Raw genomic sequence first — 22,388 nt, 5'->3', positions numbered from 1 at the left:
GCTGTAGCTCAGATCCTCCAACCCTGGCAACATCCTTGTAAATCTTTTCTGAACCCTTTCAAGTTTCACAACATCTTTCCAATAGGAAGGAGACCAGAATTGCATGCAATATTCCAAAAGTGGCCTAACCAATGTCCTGTACAGCTACAACATGACCTCCCAACTCCTGTACTCAATACTCTGACCAATAAAGGAAAGCATACCAAACGCCTTCTTCACTATCCTATCTACCTGTGACTCCACTTTCAAGGAACCTGTACTCCAAGGTCTCTTTGTTCAGCAACACTCCCCAGGACCTTACCATTAAGTGTAACAGTCCTGCTAAGATTTACTTTCCCAAAATGCAGCACCTTGCATTTATCTGAATTAAACTCCATCTGCCACTTCTCAGCCCATTAGCCCATCTGGTCAAGATCCTGTTGTAATCTGAGGTAGCCCTCTTCGCTGTCCACTACACCTCCAATTTTGGTGTCATCTGCAAACTTACTAACTGTACCTCTTATGCTCGCATCCAAATCATTTATAGAAATGACAAAAAGTAGAAGACCCAGCACAGATCCTTGTGGCACTCCACTGGTCACAGGCCTCCAGTCTGAAAAACAACCCTCTACCACCACTCTCTGTCTTCTACCTTTGAGCCAGTTCTGTATCCAAATGGCTAGTTCTCCCTGTCTTCTATGAGATTTAACCTTGCTAATCAGTCTCCCATAGGGAAGCTTGTCAAATGCCTTACTGAAGTCCATATAGATTACATCTACCGCTCTGCCCTCATCAAGCTTCTTTGTTACTTCTTCAAAAAAACTCAATCAAGTTTGTGAGACATGATTTCCCACACACAAAGCCACGTTGACTGTCCCTAATCAGTCCTTGCCTTTCCAAATACATGTACATCCTGTCCCTCAGGATTCCCTCCAACAACTTGCCCATCACTGACATCAGGCTCACTGGTCTATAGTCACCTGGCTTGTCCTTACCACCCTTCTTAAACAGTGGCACCACGTTAGCCAACCTCCAGTCTTTCAGCACCTCACCTGTGACTATCGATGATATGAATATCTCAGCAAGAGGTAAAAACAATGACTGCAGATGCATAAACCAGATTGTGGATTAGTGGTGCTGGAAGAGCACAGCAGTTCAGGCAGCATCCAAGGAGCTTCGAAATCGATGTTTCGGGCAAAACCCCTTCATCTATTCCTGATGAAGGGCTTTTGCCCGAAACGTCGATTTCGTATCTCAGCAAGAGGCCCAGCAATCCCTTCTCTAGCTTCCCACAGAGTTCTAGGGTACACCTGATCAGGTCGTGGGGATTTATCCATCTTTACCCATTTCAAGACATCCAGCACTTCCTCCTTTGTAATATGGACATTTTGCAAGATGTCACCATCTATTTCCCTGCAGGCTATATCTTCAACATCCTTTTCCATAGTAAATACTGATCGAAATGTTAATTTAATATCCCTCCCATTTTCTGCGGCTCCACACAAAGGCCGCCTTGCTGATCTTTGAGGGCTGAAAATGTGTTGCTGGAAAAGCGCAGCAGGTCAGGCAGCATCCAAGGAACAGGAGAATCGACGTTTCGGGCGTAAGCCCTTTTTCAGGAATGAGGAAAGTTTGTCCAGCAGGCTAAGATAAAAGGTAGGGAGGAGGGACTTGGGGGAGGGGCGTTGGAAATGTGATAGGTGGAAAGAGGTCAAGGTGAGGGTGATAGGTCAGACTGGGGTGGGGGCGGAGAGGTCAGGAAGAAGATTGCAGGTTAGGAAGGCGGTGCTGAATTCGATGGATTTGACTGAGACAAGGTGGGGGGAGGGGGAATGAGGAAACTGGTGAAATCCGAGTTCATCCCTTGTGGTTGGAGGGTTCCTAGGCGGAAGATAAGGCGTTCTTCCTCCAGCCGTCGTTTTGTTGTGGTCTGGCGATGGAGGAGTCCAAAGACCTGCATATCCTTGGTGGAGTGGGAGGGGGAGTTGAAGTGTTGAGCCACTGGGTGGTTGGGTTGGTTGGTCCAGGTGTCCCAGAGGTGTTCTCCGAAATGCTCCGCAAGTAGCCGGCCTGTCTCCCCAATATAGAGGAGGCCACATCGGGTGCAGAGGATGCAATAGATGATGTGTGTGGAGGTGCAGGTGAATCTGTGGCGGATATGGAAGTTTCCTTTGGGGCCTTGGAAGGAGGTGAGGGGGGAGGTGTGGGCACAAGTCTTGCACCTCCTGCGGTTGCAGGGAAAGGTGCCGGGAGTGGAGGTTGGGTTGGTGGGGGGTGTGGATCTGACGAGGGAGTCACGGAGGAGTGGTCTTTACGGAATGCTGATAGGGGAGGGGAGGGAAATATATCCTTGGTGGTGGGGTCCGTTTGGAGGTGGCGGAAATGACGGCGGATGATGCGCTGTACATGGAGATTGGTGGGGTGGTAGGTGAGGACCAGTGGGGTTCTGTCCTGGTGGTGGTTGGAGGGGCGGAGCTCAAGGGCGGAGGAGCGGGAAGTGGAAGAGATGCGGTGGAGGGCATCGTCGACCATGTCGGGGGGGAAATTGCGGTCCTTGAAGAAGGAGGCCATCTGGGTTGTACGTTTTTGGAACTGGTCCTCCTGGGAGCATATGCGGTGGAGTCGAAGGAATTGGGAGAATGGGATGGCGTTTTTACAGGGGGCAGGGTGGGAGGAAGTGTAGTCCAGGTAGCTGTGGGAGTCGGTCAGTTTGTAGTAGATGTCCGTGTTGATTCGGTCGCCTGAGATAGAAATAGAAAGGTCGAGGAAGGGGAGGGAGGAATCTGAGACTGTCCAGGTGAATTTGAGATCGGGGTGGAAGGTGTTGGTGAAGTCGATGAACTGTTCAACCTCCTCGTGGGAGCACGAGGCGGTGCCGATATAGTCATCGATGTAGCGGAGGAAAAGGTGGGTGGTGGGGCCAGTGTAGTTGCGGAAGATGGACTGTTCCACATATCCTACGAAGAGGCAGGCATAGCTGGGGCCCATGCGGGTGCCCATGGCTACTCCTTTCGTTTGGAGGAAGTGGGAGGATTGGAAAGAGAAGTTGTTAAGGGTGAGGACCAGTTCAGTCAGTCGAAGGAGGGTGTCAGTGGAAGGGTACTGGTTGGGTCGGCGGGAAAGGAAGAAGCGGAGGGCTTTGAGTCCTTCGTGATGGGGGATGGAGGTGTACAGGGACTGGATGTCCATGGTGAAAATAAGGCGTTGGGGACCGGGGAAGCTAAAATCATGGAGCAGGTGGAGGGCATGGGTGGTGTCCCGAACGTAGGTGGGGAGTTCTTGGACTAAGGGGGACAGGACGGTGTCAAGGTATGCGGAGATGAGTTCGGTGGGGCAGGAGCAGGCGGAGACAATGGGTCGGCCGGGGCAGTCAGGCTTGTGGATTTTGGGCAGGAGGTAGAAGCGGGCGGTGCCGGGTTGTGGGACTATGAGGTTGGAGGCGGTGGATGGGAGATCCCCCGAGGTGATGAGGTTATGGACGGTCTGGGAGATGATGGTTTGGTGGTAGGGGGTGGGGTCATGGTCAAGGGGGCAGTAGGAGGAGGTATCTGCGAGCTGACGTTCGGCCTCAGTGGTGTAGAGGTCGGTGCGCCAAACTACTACCGCGCATCCCTTGTCTGCTGCTTTGATAGTGAGGTTGGGGTTGCAACGGAGCGAGTGGAGGGCTGTGCGTTCCGAGGGTGAGAGGTTGGAGTGGGTGAGAGGGGTGGGGGAGTTCAGGTGGCGGTTAATATCACGGCGGCAGTTGGCTATGAAGAGGTCGAGGGCAGATAGGAGGCCAGCACGGGGTGTCCAGGTGGATGGGGTGTGTTGGAGGCGGGAGAAGGGGTCGTCAGAGGGTGGGCGAGAGTCTTAGTTAAAGAAGTAGGCGCGGAGGCGAAGGCGGCGGAAGAATTGTTCGATGTCACACCGCGTGTTGAACTCATTAATCCGAGAGCGTAGGGAAATGAAGGTGAGGCCTCTGCTGAGGACTGATCTTTCGTCCTCAGAGAGGGGTAGGTCTGGAGGGATGGCGAAAACTCGGCAGGGCTGGGAGCTAGGACCTGGTGTGGGGCTGGAGCTGGGTGTGGGGGCGGGGTTAGGCCTGGGGGCGGGGACGGAGATCGGCGTGGGGGCGGGGTTGGGCGTGGTGATGGCGATAGGCGAAGGGGCGGGGTTAGATGTGGTGACGGAAATAGGCGTGGGGGTGGGGTTAGGCATGCAGTTGGAGATCGGCGAAGGGGCGGGGTTAGGCGTGGTGACGGAGTTCGTCGTGGGGGCGGGGTTAGGCGTGGTGACGGAACTCGCCGGGGGGCGGGGTTAGGAGTGGGGGGCCCTATTCTCTCCCGAGTTACCTTTTTGTCCTTAATGTATTTGTAAAAACCCTTTGGATTCTCCTTAATTTTATTTGACAAAGCTATTTCATGTCCTCTTTTTGCCCTCCTGATTTCCCTCTTAAGTAAACTCTTACTTCCTTTATACTCTTCTAAGGATTCACTCCATCTATCCCGTCTATACCTGACGTATACCTCCTTCTTTTTCTTAACAAAACCCTCAATTTCTTTTAGTCATCCAGCATTCCCTACACCTACCAGCCTTTCCTTTCACCCTAACAGGAATATACATTCTCTGGATTCTCATTATCTCATTTCCTAAGGCTTCCCATTTCCCAGTCGTCCCTTTACCTGCGCACATCTGCCTCCAATCAGCTTTCAAAAGTTCTTGCCTAATACCGTCAAAATTGGCCTTTCTCCAATTTAGAACTTCAACTTTTAGATCTGGTCTATTCTTTTCCATCACTATTTTAAATCAAATAGAATTATGGTCGCTGGCCCCAAAGTGCTCCCCCACTGACACCTCAGTCACCTGCCCTGCCTTATTTCCCAAGAGTAGGTCAAGTTTTGCACCTTCTCTAGTTAGTGCATCCTCATACTGAATCAGAAAATAGTCTTGTACACACTTAATGAATTCCTCTCCATCTAAACCTTTAACACTATGGCAGTCCCAGTCTATGTTTGGAAATTTAAAATCCCCTACCATAACTACCCTATTATTCTTACAGATAGCTGAGATCTCCTTACAAGTTTGTTTCTCAATTTCCCTCTGACTATTAGGGGGTCAATAATACAATCCCAATAAGGTGATCATCCCTTTCTTATTTCTCAGTTCCACCCAAATAACTTCCCTGGATGTATTTCCGGGAATATCCTCCCTTAGCACTGCTGTAACGCTATCCCTTATCAAAAATGCCACTCCCCCTCCTCTATTGCCTCCCTTTCTATCCTTCCTGTAGCATTTGTATCCTGGAACATTAAGCTGCCAGTCCTGCCCATCCCTGAGCCATGTTTCTGTAATTGCTATGATATCCCAGTCCCATGTTCCTAACCATGCCCTGAGTTCATCTGCCTTCCCTGTTAGGCCCCTTGCATTGAAATAAATGCAGTTTAATTTATTAGTCCTACCTTGTCCCTGCCTGCCCTGACTGTTTGACTCACTTCTGTTCTCAACTGTACCAGTTTCAAATTGATCTCTTTCTTCACTATCTCCCTGGGTCTCACCTCACAACACCCCCCCACCCCCCCCCACCCCCCCCACCCCCCGCCGTTACTAGTTTAAATCCTCCAGAGCAGCTCTTGCAAATTTCCCTGCCATTATTTGAGTCCCCTTCCAATTTAGGTGCAATCCATACTTCTTGTACATGTCACTTCTACCCCAAAGAGATTCCAATGATCCAAAAATGTGAATCCTTCTCCCATACACCAGCTCCTCAGCCATGCATTCATCTATCCTCCTATTCCTGCCCTCACTAGCTCGTAGTAATCCAGATATTACTACTCTCGAGGACCTCCTTTTTAAATTTCTGCATAACTCCCTGTAATCTCCCTTCAGAATCTCAACCTTTTCTCTTCCTATGTCGTTGGTTCCAATGTGGACAATGACCTCTTGCTGGCCCCTCTCCCCCGTGAGAACATTCTGCACCCTCTCTGAGATATCCTCCAAGACATTTGGACCGAAGACATCCAGAATGTAAGGAGATGATCAGACTGAAAGAGTAAAACAGGCTCACGTTTCAGTTGTGAATATCCAGATCTCTGTGAAAGTCAAACCATCTGGGCTCGCTGATACTAATTAGTTAGTCTGCAGAATGGGAAACAGAGTTCAATTTGGGCTAGGAGGAGATTTGGAGAAAGAATTTAGCTATTGCTTCAAATCACCAATTGATAATTGTAACAGGACAGGAAAACACTCAGAGCAATTGTTGATATTGTTGTGACATTAATGTGATTTTACTTAATTTTCTTTGAAGAACATTAGTAAGAAGAAATCACCAAATGATAGAGTAAAGTTTAAAAATTAACAGTCAATAATATATCTTTCATATTCAGCACTGCCAATAATGAACAAACATATGAAGCAGGATCAGAAGTAGGTCATTCAGCCCCTTGAGCCTTTTCTGCTATTCAATAAGGCCATGACTGATCTACTTGTGTTTCAAATTCCATATTCCAATCTACCTTCAATAACCCTTGATCTCATAGCCTAGCAAGAATCTATCCAGGTATGTCTTAAAAATACATAATGACCTGTCTTCCGAAGGAAAGAGTTCTAAAAGTTGCAGAACAATCTGACAGTTACAATTTCATCTAGTTTCTGTCCTAAAAAGGTGATCCTCTAATTTCTAAACAGTGTCCCTTAGTTCTGGACTCACCCACAAGAGGAAACATCCTTTCTATGTCCACTTTGTCCAGACCATTCAGGATTTTATACACTTCATTTTACCACCTTAATAAATGCCAGTGGAAACAAGTCCAGTCTGTTCAATCTTTCCTCATAAGACAACCCACTGATTCCAGGTATCAAACCTCCTCTGAACTGCCTCCAAAGCATTGTCATCCTCTCCTAAAGAAGGAGCCCAGAACTGCACATTCTATTCAAGAGATGGTCTCATGAATGCCTTGCATAACTAAAGCAGAACATCCTTAGTTTTATGTTCCACTCCTCTCATAATACATGAAACACAAGGCCCAGAAGATAAACTTCATTTTGTTGCAATTGATGAATATTGTTGGGACTGAAAAGAAACGCTTTTGAATAAAACATTTCACACTCAACTTTTGCCTAACTCAGTAATACAGGAGATAGAATTTAATGTTTGTGGCGGTGGGTCCATCCATCAGCTGGACAGCATGCCTCGGCCATTCCATACCCAGAGATCTGATTTATTGCCACTTGGGCACTTACCTGGTCCTTGTTCTTTTCAGGAAACTCTCTGCCTCTGAGAGCTGCCAGCCAATCAGAATCTGGCTGCTATGCAGTTCTGACAGCGCCATTAACACTGGTAGCTACTGCTGGTACTACAGGTAGCCGAGACCACAGACTTGTCACTGGAGCTTGCAGTGTCAGGGAAATGGTGGTGAGGAGTCAGGAAAGTGATGAATTCTCCACCCTGCACCCTCTTGCCCGATTAAATGGACCACCTTGCCTCCATGGGCAGAAAACAATTCTGTTGTTATGCGTATCTCAATGTGTAACTGCATATGAGGATCTGTGTCAAAACATAGTCACAGGAGAAGACCATTTAACTTCATATGCTGTTCAATTAGATCAAAGCTGACCTATGACCTCACTCCATAGATGGCTTTTGCATCATCTTCCTTCCTTAATACTTTGATTGAACAAAAACCTTCACCAATCTGTCCTTGTAGAAGTGATTTCTAACTTCACTCCTACCATTTCTGGCTCTAGATTTCAGACTGTACCATCTAGTCCTCAGTTCCCTAACCTGTAGAAATAATTTCCCTCCATCCACACCATCCATTTCCCTTAATATCATGAAAACTTTGGTCCAATCATCCCTTAACCTTCTAAATTCCAGTAGAATACACCCCTATTTTGTGGAGTCTCTTCTTACAAATTAACCCTTGGAACCTTGGGCATTATTCTGGTAAATCTACACAGCATTCCTTCCAAGGTCAATGTAACCTGATCTGTGATACCCAGATCTGCTCATATTGACTTTAAATGTGATCTAACTGGGGTTTCATGTAACTTTTTGTGATTATTTCCATAACAGCCCATGAACTCTCCTTTGGATGTGGAAGCCCTAGGCCAGGATTTTAAGGAACAGTAAAAGGTTGTGTCCCTTAGACAGCAAGTTAGGGGTGTCACTGTCTCAGCTTGACATGGGATCCCTGACTGCATTTCTTGTGCAGCAGCCATTTACCAGCTGAAGGTCAGGGCTTTCATCCTTTTAAGAGACACCCTCCCACTCCCAAGATCTGCTGGTCAGTTGGAAGTCTGCTGGGATTGCAATGGTCCCAGGCAGCTGCAATGCCCCAGAATGGAATATATGGGTAGAAAACACATTTTTGCCTGTGTATTTTCATCCCTTTTGTATTTCTTATGAACTGTTTTGCACATCTTGCTGTTCTTTGTATCTCTTCAAATTCCCATGATCTATCAGTTTTTACACATGAACAATAGAATGGGAGTAAGTGTGAGCGAGTAACTGTCTGAGTTACTCTGATTTGTTAGTTCAGTCTCAGATCCTGAGCTCTGCCCTTCCTTACTGAGGTGAAGCACATCATGTTTCCTTTGCTTCTGAGCCCTTTCTTCACAGAATCCTATCATCAGAGACACCTTCTCTCCAAGGGAGTACAACTTCCTTTTCTCAAGATCAATATATGCATTTGTCGCTCCCTTGTCTGAGTTACTTGTTTCTGACAGTGCAGCAGAACAGACTGATGCTCTTGATATTGTTGACACATTATCAATCATCATGGGGCCTACCTGAATGAGGCTGGCTGCTGGATTCCTTCTCTTCTCAAAATGTTTCTGACGATGTTGCTCTTGAACTTTTAAGGCAAACCCTGAGCCAAGAATACCCTGTGATAAAAGCCATGAAAACATATTGTTCATTGCCAGTCTAACTGGTTTACACGTCCAATACGAGAAAATGTTGAAGAATTATAATAGTCCCTGCCGGACTCTTCAATTGCTGAAAAGAATCTGATTGTACCTCCTTTGAGCTCGCCTCTGAAAAGTTATTACTTTGATCATATCTCTCTTCAATCTGTATTGAAATTTTTGGTTTACATTTGTCTTTCCTCACACAAGAGGATGAGTCCACTGAGTCATAGGGTCAGAAATTACGGAAACAGACCTTTTGGTCCAACATCTGCACCAACCAGACGTTCCAATTTGACCCAGTTCCACTTGCCAGCATTTGGCCCATATCCCTACTCTACCTTCTCCAACGTTTTAGTGCTGCAATGTGGAATCCAGGAATGCATCTCACACAATGCAATCTTATCTAGGTTTTAACAGGTTCTTCATGTGGACTTTTAAAGCTGTATATTTAACATGTTTCTGCAGACTCTGGTCAAATCCCAGTTGGGCAACTTGGAATACACTAAGGGACTGAAACTGAAGACATATTCAGACTGTGCAAAATGAGCTTTATGTTAATGTATGTTGGCAGATTTCCAAAACATTCAAATTCTTCTTTCCTGCCGATACTTTCCTCCAGTGTCTATATCAAGATAACCAGGAAAACTGCTTAATGTATTGGAAGTCCCTCTCTCCTAGCTCTGGTTCTGTAAACATGAGGACACCAGCGACAAATGTGTCAACACTGAGGTAAAGGAACAAAGTCCCTCAATGACAGTTAGTCAATGATTTTTCTGAGTGCTTCATCATGATATGAGGTCTTTCCCGGACAGTCCCTGGGATGCGAGCTGTGACATGAATGTAGTCTGACCACACCTGTTTATTCATGTGACTCACATCTCAAGACAAACTTCATTTTATCAAGCAAACAGGAAGTAATGGCTGCTGTGAGTGGGTATAGAACCGTAAACAATGATTGCCTTCCCTGACACAATTCGTCTGATATTTTATGCTAGAAACAATATTTTTCCTAGTGTCAGGTACAGGATTGGTTAATTATTTCTATCACTTGATGCTAAGTACCAAGGGATTGGTTTTAGTAAATAAAGACATCAATTTGTGTGAAAGTGGGACCTTTATTGAGCAAGCGATGTCATGGTTGGGCTGTGACTTCACAGCATTCACAGACTGGTAGTAGAGTGTGAGGGATGCCCTGCTCAATGAAGAGAGAAGGGACCTCTTCACAACAGTCTGTAATACTCCAAATCCCAGCAGCACTCCCCACAGCCAGCTCATTCAGTCAGGGCTTTCCTTCCTTTAATACTGTGAGAAATGAATAATGTATTCTGTTATGTGAGGGACACTGCAACCGTGTATCCACATTGTTGCGATGTTAATGCGACCTTTGGGAAAATTACTTACATTAAAATGTTGTGTTAATTAAGTAGAGATACAGCACAAAGCTTTCAAGAATTACAAGGCCTGCCCTTGGTGATTAATGCTGTTTTGAAACACCAATCTAATGCTCTTAGAAATAGTCTGCTGCATTGGCAACAAACCAGCAATTAAATATAAAACTACAATCATTCCCTTAGTCTCTGTGTTTTCCAATCCTTTGACAGCCTCTCCTCCCTTTCTCTCCCAGCTTTCAAACTCCCTTGAGGTTGCTGCACATTCCTAATTCTAGCCTCCAGAGCCGTCCTGATTTTAACAGGTCCACCCTTGCGGGATACGCCTTCAGCCCTCCTTAAATTTCTCCTCTTCCCTACCTCATTCTGTTCCATTAAGACTTCACTTTAACTTACTTTTCTCAGCTTTGGTCACCCTGTCTTAATATTGTCTTATCTGGTTTTATGGGAGAAAGTGAGGACTGCAGATGCTGGAGATCAGAGCTGAAAAATGTGTTGCTGGAAAAGCGCAGCAGGTCAGACAGCATCAAAGGAGCAGGAGAATCGACGTTTCAGGCATAAGCCTTTCTTCAGGATGCTGCCTGACCTGCTGCGCTTTTCCAGCAACACATTTTTCAGCGCTTATTTGGTTTTATGTTGTTTGATGACACTCCTGTTATCAACTCCCTTGAACATGTTTTTAACCACATTTACAAATTTGTATGTTTTTATATGTTGTTCACAGATTCCCACAAAACTTTTCTATCTTAAATAATGGGATATTTGGGGTTTTACAATTGAGAATGGGTAAGCTCTGACACCATAATTGGAGTTCTAGTGGACAATGAAGAAGGTTACCTCAGAGTACAACAGGATCTTGATCAGATGGGCCAATGGGCTGAAGAGTGGCAGATGGAGTTTAATTTAGATAAACGTGAGGTGCTGCAGTTTGGAAAGGCAAAGCACAATGATAAGGTCCTAGGGGATGTTGCTGAACAAAGAGACTATGCAGTGCAGGTTCATAGTTCCTTGAAAGTGGAGTCTGAGGGAGATAGAATAGTGAAGAAGACATTTGGTATGCTTTCCTTTATTTGTCAGAGCATTGAGTACAGGAGTTGGCAGGTCATGTTGCAGCTGTACAGGACATTGGTTCGGCCACTTTTGGAATATTGTGTGCAATTCTGGTCTCCCTCCTATAAGAAAGATGTTGTGAAACCTGGAAGGGTTCAGAAAAAAAATTGACATGTATGTTGCCAGGGTTGGAGGGTTTGAGCTCTTGGGAGAGGCTGAATAGACTGGGGTGTTTTCCCTGGAACATCGGAGGCTGGAGGGTTTATAAAATCATGAGGGGCATGGATAGGGTGAATAGACAAGATCTTTTCCCTTAGTTGGGAGAGTCCAGAACTAGAGGGCATAGGTTTCGGGTGAGAGTGGAAAGATTTAAAAGGGACCTAAGGGGCAATTTTTTCATGCAAAGGGTGGTGCGTGTATGCCTTGAGCTACCAGAGGAAGTGGTGAAGGTTGGTATAATTAGGAGAAAGTGTGGACTGCAGATGCTAGAGATCAGAGTTGAAAAGTGTGGTGCTGGAAAAGCTCAGCCGGTCAGGCAGCATTCAAGAAGCAGGAGAGTCGATGTTTTGAGCATAAACTCATCATCAGGCGATGATGCTCCTGATAAAGAGCTTATGCTTGAAACGTCAACTCTCCTGCCCCTTGAGGCCTTTTGAGGTTGGTACAATTATAACATTTAAAAGGCACCTGCTTGTGTACATGAATAGGAAGGGTTTTAGAAGGATATGGGCCAAGTGCTAGCAAATGGGACAGGACTAATTTAGGATATCTAGGCAAAAGTGAGGACTGCAGATGCTGGCGATCAGAGTCGAGAGCCTGGTGCTGGAAAAGCACAGCAGGTCAGGCAGCATCTGAGGAGCAGGAGAGTCGACATTTCAGGCAAAAGCCCTTCATCAGGAGTATCATCATCCTGATGAAGGAGTTTTGCCCAAAAATCATCAGGAGCATTATCATTCCTGATGAAGGGCTTTTGTCCAAAACATTGATTCTCCTGCTCCTTGGATGGTGCCTGACCTTCTGTGCTTTTCTAGCACCACACTCTCGACTCTAATTTAGGATATCTGATTGGCATGGATGAATTGGACTGAAGGGTCTGTTTCCGTGCTGCACATCTCTATGACTCTATGCCTCTTTCCCTTTGGCAAGTCAGCTCTCATAATTATCGGATCCCAGCAGATCCCTGACTTGTTTCAAGTAGTCAAGGTCTCAGCAACATCACAGGACCTGCAGATTACATGGCGTTTATAAACTTGAATGTGGCTTGACTGTCTGAGAGATTTGTGGGGGTGGGAACCCACTTTGGGGAAGTTACCGCCATCCTGCTTAGTGTCCTCTGGGAGGAGAATTAAAATTGTCCATTATGTTCAAAGTTTTAACAATCTGCAGTTAGAATTTAAGAATTTAAAGAATTTAAGACACTTTTAAATGTGTTTGTACTGAACTATCCCAGGTAAACAGTATAAGGATAACAGGAAACCATTTGGCCCCTTATCCTTTACACTATCAAGTAGGTCATAGCTTAACTACATCAGAACTTCTTTCACATATTTTTGTTTCAGGTCAAACTGATATTCTTGCCAAATAAAAATATATTGATTTCAGCCTTAAAAGCCCTGATTATGTCCTAGCATTACAACCTTTTAGGAAAGAGGAATTCCACATTTCCTGTTCCTTTTGTGTGATCGAGCAGTGTTTATAGATTTAAAATAGTTGGGCTCTAAGTTGAAAAGAGAAGATTGAGCTTTTACCAGAGGAAATAGTTTCTCTCTAGAATTTCTACCAAATCCTTTAATCATCTTTAAACTAAACCAATTCACCTCCTAATCTTTGAAACTCATGTGGATACAAGTGAAGTTTACACAATCTCTCTTCATAAAGTACTCCATTAATCTCGGGTTTGATTAGGTGAGTCTGCTTTGTTCTTACACTAAGGTTAATACATCCTTCCGGATGTACACTAAGCTTATAGTAATCAAGAATGCCCATCACTGATCACCATGTTGTGTTTGGTTTTTGAATGCTAACAACTGGCATCTTGTGATTGGAGTGAATTTACTGCCACTGGTTAAGTCTTAACAAATTAAACAATTTGTAGTTTATTGCATGATAGCAATCAGTTACAATTTATATTAGTAAGTTAGACAATGCAACTAAGACTGTAAGGATAACTTTGGATATGGGTCTTCACTCCATAAGATGCTCATAAGTTGTGCTTTATCTCCACCCAAACCTACCCAATATCATCAGATTGGGTTGATTTTAATGCAGTCTCCAACATTAAGCTTTTTGGAACCATGATCATATATGACAATATAGTGCAGTTGAATGCAGAGCAAAGCTGTCTCTGTACTGCTCCCAGCATTTTGAAGAGTGTTCATCTTTAAGCATGGGTGTTTTCAGCTCAGTGCTATGAGAGAGATATTTTAAAGCATTGGATTATGTTCATAGAATCCCTACAGTGTGGAAACAGGCCATTTGGCTCAACAAGTCCACACCGATCCTCCAAAGAGTAACCCATCCAGACCCATTCTCCTACTCTATGACCCTACATTTACCTCTGACTAATATACCTAACCTACACATCCCTGAACATGATGGGCAATTTAGCATTGCCAATTCATGGCTATATTTGGACTGTTTGAGGAAACCAGAGCACCTGGAAGAAACCCATGCAGACATGGGGAGAATGTGCAAACTCCACCCAGGCAGTTGCCCGGGTTTGGAATTGAACCTGTGTCCCTGGTGCTGTGAGGCAGCAGTGCTAACCACTGAGCCACCATGTATCTAAAAGCTGTTTTCATTCCACTTGATTTGTGACTCTCTTCACCAGTTCACAGGTACTCACAGCAGGAAGTGCAAAGAAGGAGATCCCAAGGAGAGCAAAGCCAGCTGACAGCAGCCTCCCGAGCCATGTGGTTGGAGTCTTATCCCCATAACCGATGGTCGTCAGAGTGATCTAGAGACAGAAACAAGGATTGCTGATTACAGTTCAACTGCATCCATCTGCCTTTGGATCTGATACAATTTCACCCCTCCAAATCCTGACAGTGCCATGTACACAGCAGGGCGGGGTGGCTCAACAAAACATTTCACTACTGATCTTGGGATCAGGTATTAGGGATAGTCAATGTGGGATTCTGCTGTGTCCCAGGACAATCAGACAAGGTCAAGTATGAGGAACTGACAGTATGGAATCCAGCTGTTTTCCAACACATTGAACAGAATTGAGTATCAGGGACAAACTGTGTGGTATCCTCCTGAACCCCTGGATTTTAATAAAGTATCAGGGTCAGAAAGTATGGGATTTTGTTATGTTCCAGACCAATCCTCGAGTTTCAGTGCCTTACGTGTTAGTCAGAGATAAACTTCTCACATCACAGGTATGGCACCTCATCGGGGTTTCAGTTTCAATTGTGATCCTTTTAATTGGCACTTAGACAATAAACTGCAGTGGGTGATGGGAAGTATTTTGTATCTGGGAGACTTTTCCCCGACTGTCTGGCTGTAAATCAGAGATATTTGATAGTGTTGCAAAGAGAAAGGGGGTGGGTGAAGGTAAGAGAGAGAGAATGAGTGGGACAATGGACAATGGGAGAAGGCGGAATTAAGAATGAATGGCGTAGCAAGTGTGAATAAGAGACAGAGTAGGAGAGAGAGATGGAATGAGTTTGAGAGAAGGAGAATGAGTGGGAGAGAGAAAGGGAGAGATTAAATGGGAGAGGGTGAAATATGTGGGTGAGCGAGAGTGGGAAAGAATGAGAGTGTGTGCGAGAGAGTGAGCAAAATAGAGGGTAAGAGTGAGACCAAGGACAATATAGGAAATGAGAGAGTGAATGCAGGAGAGTAGGAGAGGGGCAGAGTGAGTTGGATAGAGAAAGAGGAGACAGAGTGGAAGTGAAAGAAAATGAGGGGAGAGGGTGAGATAATTTGAGAGGGATGGAGAAGGGTAAGATAAATTGCAAGAGAGTGAGAAGAGGGCTGAGAAACAGCAAGGAGGAAGACAACGTGAGCTGAGAGAATGGGTGCATGGTAAGTATTTGGGAGAAAGAGGAGAGAAAAAGTGGATAGGTGAGAGAGGACAAAGATAGAGAAAAGGGGGAGACAGAGAAGGGAGTGGAAAGTGGGACATATCTACACAAAGAGAGATAGAGGGGGACAGAGTAGTTATTGGGAGACTGATAGAAATAGAGAAGTAATAAAGGAATGAAAGGAGAGAGAGCAAGTAGGAGAGAGGAAGAAAGTGAGAGTGGGGAGGGAGAGAAAAGGAGTGATGAGGACAGGAGGAGAAGGAGGTGGAGAGAGAAGGAGAGAAACAAAGAGGAGAGACACGCTGAATGCAAACAGTGATTTCTGTGACTTTCCAATGGTAATTTGATTTATTGTCTCTTGGTTTGAACTATCCTGTGTTAACCTTGAAGACAGAAACAGGGGAATATAGTATGGGGAACAAAGAAATGGCAGAAGAATTGAATTGGTACTTCAGATCTGTGTTCACTGGGGAAGACACAAGCAATCTCCCTGAGGTAACAGTGGCTGAAGGACCTGAACTTAAGGGAATTTATATTTGCCAGGAATTGGTGTTGAAGAGACTGTTAGGTCTGAAGGTTGATAAATCCCGGGGCCTGATGATCTACACCCCAGGGTACTGAAGGAGGTGGCTCAAGAAATCGTGGATGCGTTATTGACTATTTTCCAGAGTTCGATAGATTTGGGATCAGTTCCTGCGGATTGTACCACTTTTAAGAAAGGTGGGAGAGAGAAAGCAGGAAATTATAGACCAGTTAGTCTGACCTCAGTGGTGGGAAAGATGCTGGAGTCTATTATAAAGGATGAAATTATGACACATCTGGATAGTAGTAACAGAGACAGCATGGATTTATGAAAGGGAAATCAAGCTTGACTAATCTTCTGGAATTTTTTGAGGATGTAACTCTGAAGATGGATGAGGGAGATCCAGTAGATGTAGTGTACCTGGACTTTCAGAAAGCTTTTGATAAAGTCCCACATAGGAGGTTAGTGAGCAAAAATAGGGCGCATGGTATTGGGGGCAAAGTACTAACTTGGTTGGCTGATAGGAAACAAAGTGTAGTGATAAACGGCTCCATTTCGGAATGGCAGGCAGTGACTAGTGGGGTACCGCAGGGATCAGTGCTGGGACCGCAGCTTTTTACTATATATGTTAATGATATAGAAGATGGTATTAGTAATAACATTAGCAAATTTGCTGATGATGCTAAGCTGGGTGGCAGGGTAAAATGTGAGGAGGATGTTAGGAGATTACAGGGTGACCTGGACAGGTTCGGGGAGTGGTCAGATGCATGGCAGATGCAGTTTAATGTGGATAAATGTATGATTATCCACTTTGGTGGCAAGAACAGGAAGGCAGATTACTACCTAAATGGAATCAATTTAGGTAAAGGGGCAGTACAAAGAGATCTGGGTGTTCTTGTACACCAGTCAATGAAGGTAAGCATGCAGGTACAGCAAGTAGTGAAGAAGGCTAATAGCATGCTGGCCTTCATAACAAGAGGGTTTGAGTATAGAAGCAAAGAGGTTCTTCTGCAGCTGTACAGGGCCTTGGTGAGACCACACCTGGAGTACTGTGTGCAGTTCTGGTCTCCAAATTTGAGGAAAGACATTCTGGCTATTGAGGGAGTGCAGCGTACGTTCACGAGGTCAATTCCTGGAATGGCGGGACTACCTTATGCTGAAAGACTGGAGCAACTGGGCTTGTAAATGCTTGAGTTTAGAAGACTAAGAGGGGATCTGATTGAGACATATAAGATTATTAAAGGATTGGACATTCTGGAGGCAGGAAAATGTTTCCGCTGATGGGTGAGTGCCGAACCAGAGGACACAGCTTAAAAATACGGGGTACACCATTTAGGACAGAGATGAAGAGAAACCTCTTCACCCAGAGAGTGGTGGCTGTGTGGAATGCTCTGCCCCAGAGGGCAGTGGAGGCCCAGACTCTGGATTCATTTAAGAAAGAGTTGGATAGAGCTCTCAAGGATAGTGGAATCAAGGGTTATGGAGGTAAGGCAGGAACAGGATACTGATTAAGGATGATCAGCCATGATCATATTGAATGGTGGTGCAGGCTCGAAGGGCAGAATGGCCTACTCCTGCACCTATTGTCTATTGTCTAATCTTTCCAAAGCAGAAAAGCAGTAAGACATTTGTACTCACTGTGCCCCACCACAGAGCATCGGCGTAAGTGGCGAACTCTGTGTTTGAATCCTTCTCAACCAAGTAAACAAGGAAGGAGGAGAAGATCAGCACCAGGAAGCCAATGTACCAAGCAGTAATTAACTCCTGCCAGGAGGGAACACAATAATACTAAGTCACAGCCCCCTGATCTCGCCAGAGCAAAAGCATGAAGAGCAATTGTGAAACAAACAGAGATCTTGGAAGGGGTCAGTCTGAGCACTCTATTGCTCAGAGCCTTCATCCTATCAGAGCACTAACCACAGTGATCAATTTATATTGATGACTCTACAACAGATTGTGTGAACTAAGGAAAACCCCACTGACAAAAAGCTTTAGCAACCAGATGTCTAAAGTCATCTGTTCCTCTCAGGCATGCGACACTCACCATGTATAATGTCTATTAACTATTCCTTTAACTATTACTGAACATGTTACTTTCTGAGTGTAATCTAACTTTATATGTGTAATGATGTGGAAGTGCTGGTGTATGACTGGGGTGGACAAAGTCAGAAGTCACATTACACCAGGTTATAGTTTATTTGAAATCACAAGCTCTCGGAGCGCCCCTCCTTCATCAGGTGATGTGATTAATTAATTGGCTCATAGGCCATCCCTTCCCTTGCTATTCAGCTGTTTATTGACACCATTTGACACTTTTGACCACCTGCAAAGACTGGTTATTCAGCCTGTTGATACTCCTCTCCCATGATCTGTATTTATCTGTTGACACTCTTAATTACCTGGAATTATCTTGCCATTATCTTTATATTTTATGCCTGTGTGCTTCCTTCCACTTTACCTGACAAAGGAGCGGTGCTCAAGAAGCTTGTGATTTTAAATAAACCTATTGGACTATAACCTGATGTCGTGTGACTTCTACATTTGTAATGGGTAACTACAAACTATTCCTTCATGTCCCTCATTCCATAGATTGATCATTCACTCACTGAAATATTGTTTCGCCAGATTAATCTTGAATTTATTCATGTGAGGCACAGGCTTTGTCCACTGCTTCTGTTCTGCTGAAACAGGCTGTCACAGCCCACATTATCTAACCCCTTTTCAAATCCTCCAAACAGCAATCCCCCACTTTGAAATCTTCCACTTGGCCAACCTCACATTGAAGCAGCCCTGCACAAGTCTTCACCATCAGTTCTTCACTTAAAGTGACCTTTAAACCTGAACACTCCTCTAAACTTTGAACTGGTTGGTCGCAAGGGAGAGTGAAGGTAGTTCACAAGGGAAAATGGGTTAGTCAGATACAGGTGGTGGTCTCATCAGAGACTGAGAAACCCCTGCTACAAGATGAGATGGGCAGCAGTCGAAGAGTCTGTTGTGTAAAGTACCCAGTTCACCCACCTTACTGTGTGCGTAAACCACAGACCCAAGCAGTTTCCAGGTGCCCCCTCGATGGTCCATTCTGACCATGCGAAGGATCTGTAAGAAGCGGAGACTTCGGAGCGCCGATGTGGCAAATATATTCTGCTGGGTGCCAGCAGCGATGACTGCAATGGAGGCAATTAGGACGATGATGTCTGGATAGAGAGATGACAGAATGTCAGCAACCACAACTCTTCAGATTTCTCTTCAAATGTCTCCTTCTTCCCATCCCAAAATGCTGACACTTTCTCATCTCTCGCTCTGTCCTCTCAACCTAGACTTTCAAACACTGAAAGCAGTCTAACTCATCCTTTCCTATGTTTAAACATCTTGATCAAATCACCCCTTAGTTTTATCGGTTCAAGAAAAAGCAGTTTGAAGTTTTTAAGATTTTCTTTGTGTTCCCTCAGATCTGACAATCTGCACTAGACATAGCTTGAACATCCATCCTATTGCCGTTGGCTCTAACAGTGGTTATGGCTTGTCAGAGATTCGCCATTACATTTTGACTTTTGCATTATATCCACTTTTTTTTAGATTAAATTAGTTACAGTGTGGAAACAGGCCCTTCGGCCCAACAAGTCCACTCCGACCCGCCGAAGCGCAACCCACCCAGACCCATTCCCCTACATTTACCCCTTCACTTAACACTACGGGCAATTTAGCATGGCCAATTCACCTAACCTGCACATGTTTGGACTGTGGAAGGAAACCGGAGCACCCAGAGGAAACCCACGCAGACACGGGGAGAATGTGCAAACTCCACACAGTCAGTCGCCTGAGACGGGAATTGAACCCGGGTCTCTGGCGCTGTGAGGCAGAAGTGATAACCACTGTGCCGCCCACAAAAATATGTCGGTTCTCCCCAGCGGGGAATTGAACCCCGGTCACCTGTGTGACAGGTGGGGATACTAACCACTATACAACTGAAGAACTCATGTATGGAGGCAAGACAGGAGAGCAGAGTTACCATACAGATCAGCCGTGATTGCACTGAATTGTGGAACAGGCTTGATAGGCTGAATAACCTCGTGTTCCAATGCTGCCATCAAACTTAATATTCTTTATTGGTAACCGAATATTCAGCTGCTAAGGTCCTAAACATTGGAATTGCCTCCACCCCTCTCCACCTTGAAGTCCTGTTTCTGTGAATAAACATTTGACCAACTCTCCTGATATTCCTGAAGAAGGGCTAATGCCCGAAATGTCGATTCTCCTGTTCCCTAGATGCTGCCTGACCTGCTGCGCTTTTCCAGCAAGACATTTCCATCTCTGATCTCCAGCATCTGCAGACCTCACTTTCTCCTCCTGATATTTCTACCAGACAGTCATTCCAATTATATTGATTATGGATGTGTGAGGCTCCTCATCATGTTTCAGAGTCTAGCTCAGGAGCCTATACTTGGTATGTAAACTGGCAATTCAATATGAGGAATACTACCACAAGGGCTGAATTCACTTTGTTTGTTGACGCAACATTTTGTAACTGGAGTTACGGGTAGTGATTGGGATGGATGCCTGATCAATCACCTTTCCTCACTGCTCAAGGGGGAGATAAGCCAATTCAGAAATTCAGAACAAGCCACTACAATCTGCTCCTTCATGAAACCAATCCATTGCAATTCCTCTGAATATGTCAAAATTTAACACCCAATTTCACCAGCTGGCAAAAGTTCTCGTTTCCATCACTTGAAGAAACCGTCTCATCGATTTACAACTGCGGAATGAATCGGAGCTAACTAAATTCCCCGAGACAGTGATTAATTTTGTGTGAAATTCAAACTGATCTTTTAACTTGTCACATGGCGTGCCAGGGTTTCTGGAGCTTTATCAGCAGTTGTGTGAGGGAAGGAACGCCACCTGTAAGAGAATTTCACAGCAAAGCTGATTTATTGGTGAGAATCATCAGGTGCTGATATCAGGGAACTAGGAAAAAGGAAGAAAAGTTTGATGTGGAAAGTCTTTTCCTGCCCGCGCCTCCATTAACTTTGTGCATTGAACAGAATGGGAAATTTTCAAGTTTCATTGGCCACAGCCAGTAACAGCTGCAGCTCCATTTGTTGCCCACTGTCTTTGCATCAGATGGTTTTGAGATCAAGTCTCCCTCCAGGGCTTGAGCATGAAACTCCAAGGCAAGTGCTGCAGAGCAGTACCAAGGAAGGGCTGTGCTGTGTTGAGGGTGCTTTGTTTTGGAAGAGATGTCAAAGTGAAACCCATTCTGCCTACTGGGATGGATGTGAAATATTCAATTGTGACTGCCTTAATGAAGGGCAGGAGAGTTATCCTTGTCAATATTTATCCCTCAATCAATATCATGCAAAGCAAATTAGCTGGTCATTATCACTTTACTATTTGCTGCAAATTTATATTGCAAGTGCCTTTCGATTATTATTTTGTGATGTTTTTCAACGGCTGCTGGAGCCAATGGCTTTCTTGCCAAGGCCACTCAGTCTGGAGCTTGGAGCTGGAGAAGGAAGGCCTGAGAATGTTTGAAACCTTTTCGATAGTTTAAAGACTAGCAGAGAGTGAACAGGAACATGCCCAGATGAGTTGTCCAGTTAGAAGAATAGAACAGAATCCCTACAGTGTGGGAGCAGGCTGTTCGGCCCATCAAGTCCGAAGAGCATCCTAGCCAGAGCCAACCCACTAGCCTATCCCCATAACCCTGCATTTCACATGGCTAACCCACCCTGCCTGGACACTATGGGCAATTTAGCATGACCAATCCACCTAACCTACACATTTTTGAATTGTGGGAGAAAGCCATAGCAACCAGAGGAAACCAACACAGACACGGAGAGAATGTGCAAACTCCACACAGACAGTCACCTGAGGTTGGAATCGAACCTGGGTTTCCAGCACTATGAGATAGCAGTGCTAGACACTGAGCCACCGTGCCATTCATCTTGAAAAGCAAGAGATAACAATAAACCAAATGGGTTGCAAAATCCGCTTCACTCCTGCAGTACACAATCTCTTAGGTACTCTGATACTGATTTATATTTGATAGCAGTTTCTCGTTCCTCGAAACAGATTTGAGGGGTTGCAAAGGGGGTGTGATGCTGATAAAGGGCATGAGAAAACTGGAGGGTTTGGGTGCAGGGTGATGGGGTGAAGCCAGAGGAGATTTCACAGGAAAGTAGAGGCAAGATCATGCATGAATTTAAACATGAAGATGAGAACTTAAAATTGGAGGTGTTAGTGGATTGGGAGACAATGTCAGTCAGCAAGAACAGATCAGTTGGCAAATGAGACTTCAATTGTGATAAAAAAAAAAGGTGACAGAATGGAGGTACTTTTCAGAAGGTGGAAAATGAAAGCCTGGTCTGGAGATCATTGGAATACATAAGACTTGGTGTGACATGGGAGTTGGAAGCTGACAGCCAAGTCTTAGAAAGAATATGGGATTGGTAGCTTGGTTGAGTCAAACAGGACACCAAGATATCTGACAATCTTGGCCAGTGGCCAAGGTGTACAATGAAGTCTATAGTT

At 45.0% G+C, this 22,388-nt stretch overlaps 1 protein-coding gene across 1 annotated transcript in view; it reads right to left on the bottom strand.

Moving 5' to 3' along the window:
• LOC122542620 (potassium voltage-gated channel subfamily KQT member 5-like) overlaps nucleotides 1–22,388 on the bottom strand; it is a 243,620-nt gene that overhangs the window by 30,407 nt on the left and 190,825 nt on the right. Inside the window, exons 4-7 of the mRNA XM_043680603.2 lie at nucleotides 18,876–19,051; nucleotides 17,496–17,621; nucleotides 14,152–14,262; nucleotides 8,749–8,844 (exon numbers count right to left, since the gene is read on the bottom strand). Coding sequence (XP_043536538.2) covers nucleotides 8,749–8,844; nucleotides 14,152–14,262; nucleotides 17,496–17,621; nucleotides 18,876–19,051 — 509 coding nt within the window. The remainder of the gene's footprint in view (nucleotides 1–8,748; nucleotides 8,845–14,151; nucleotides 14,263–17,495; nucleotides 17,622–18,875; nucleotides 19,052–22,388) is intronic.

The sequence above is a fragment of the Chiloscyllium plagiosum genome, unplaced genomic scaffold (assembly GCF_037043375.1).
Source record: "Chiloscyllium plagiosum isolate Xiang-an unplaced genomic scaffold, Cpla_swu_hap1 HiC_scaffold_3, whole genome shotgun sequence".
Taxonomy (NCBI): Eukaryota; Metazoa; Chordata; class Chondrichthyes; order Orectolobiformes; family Hemiscylliidae; genus Chiloscyllium; species Chiloscyllium plagiosum.
This window is presented reverse-complemented; position numbering and strand designations above follow the sequence as displayed.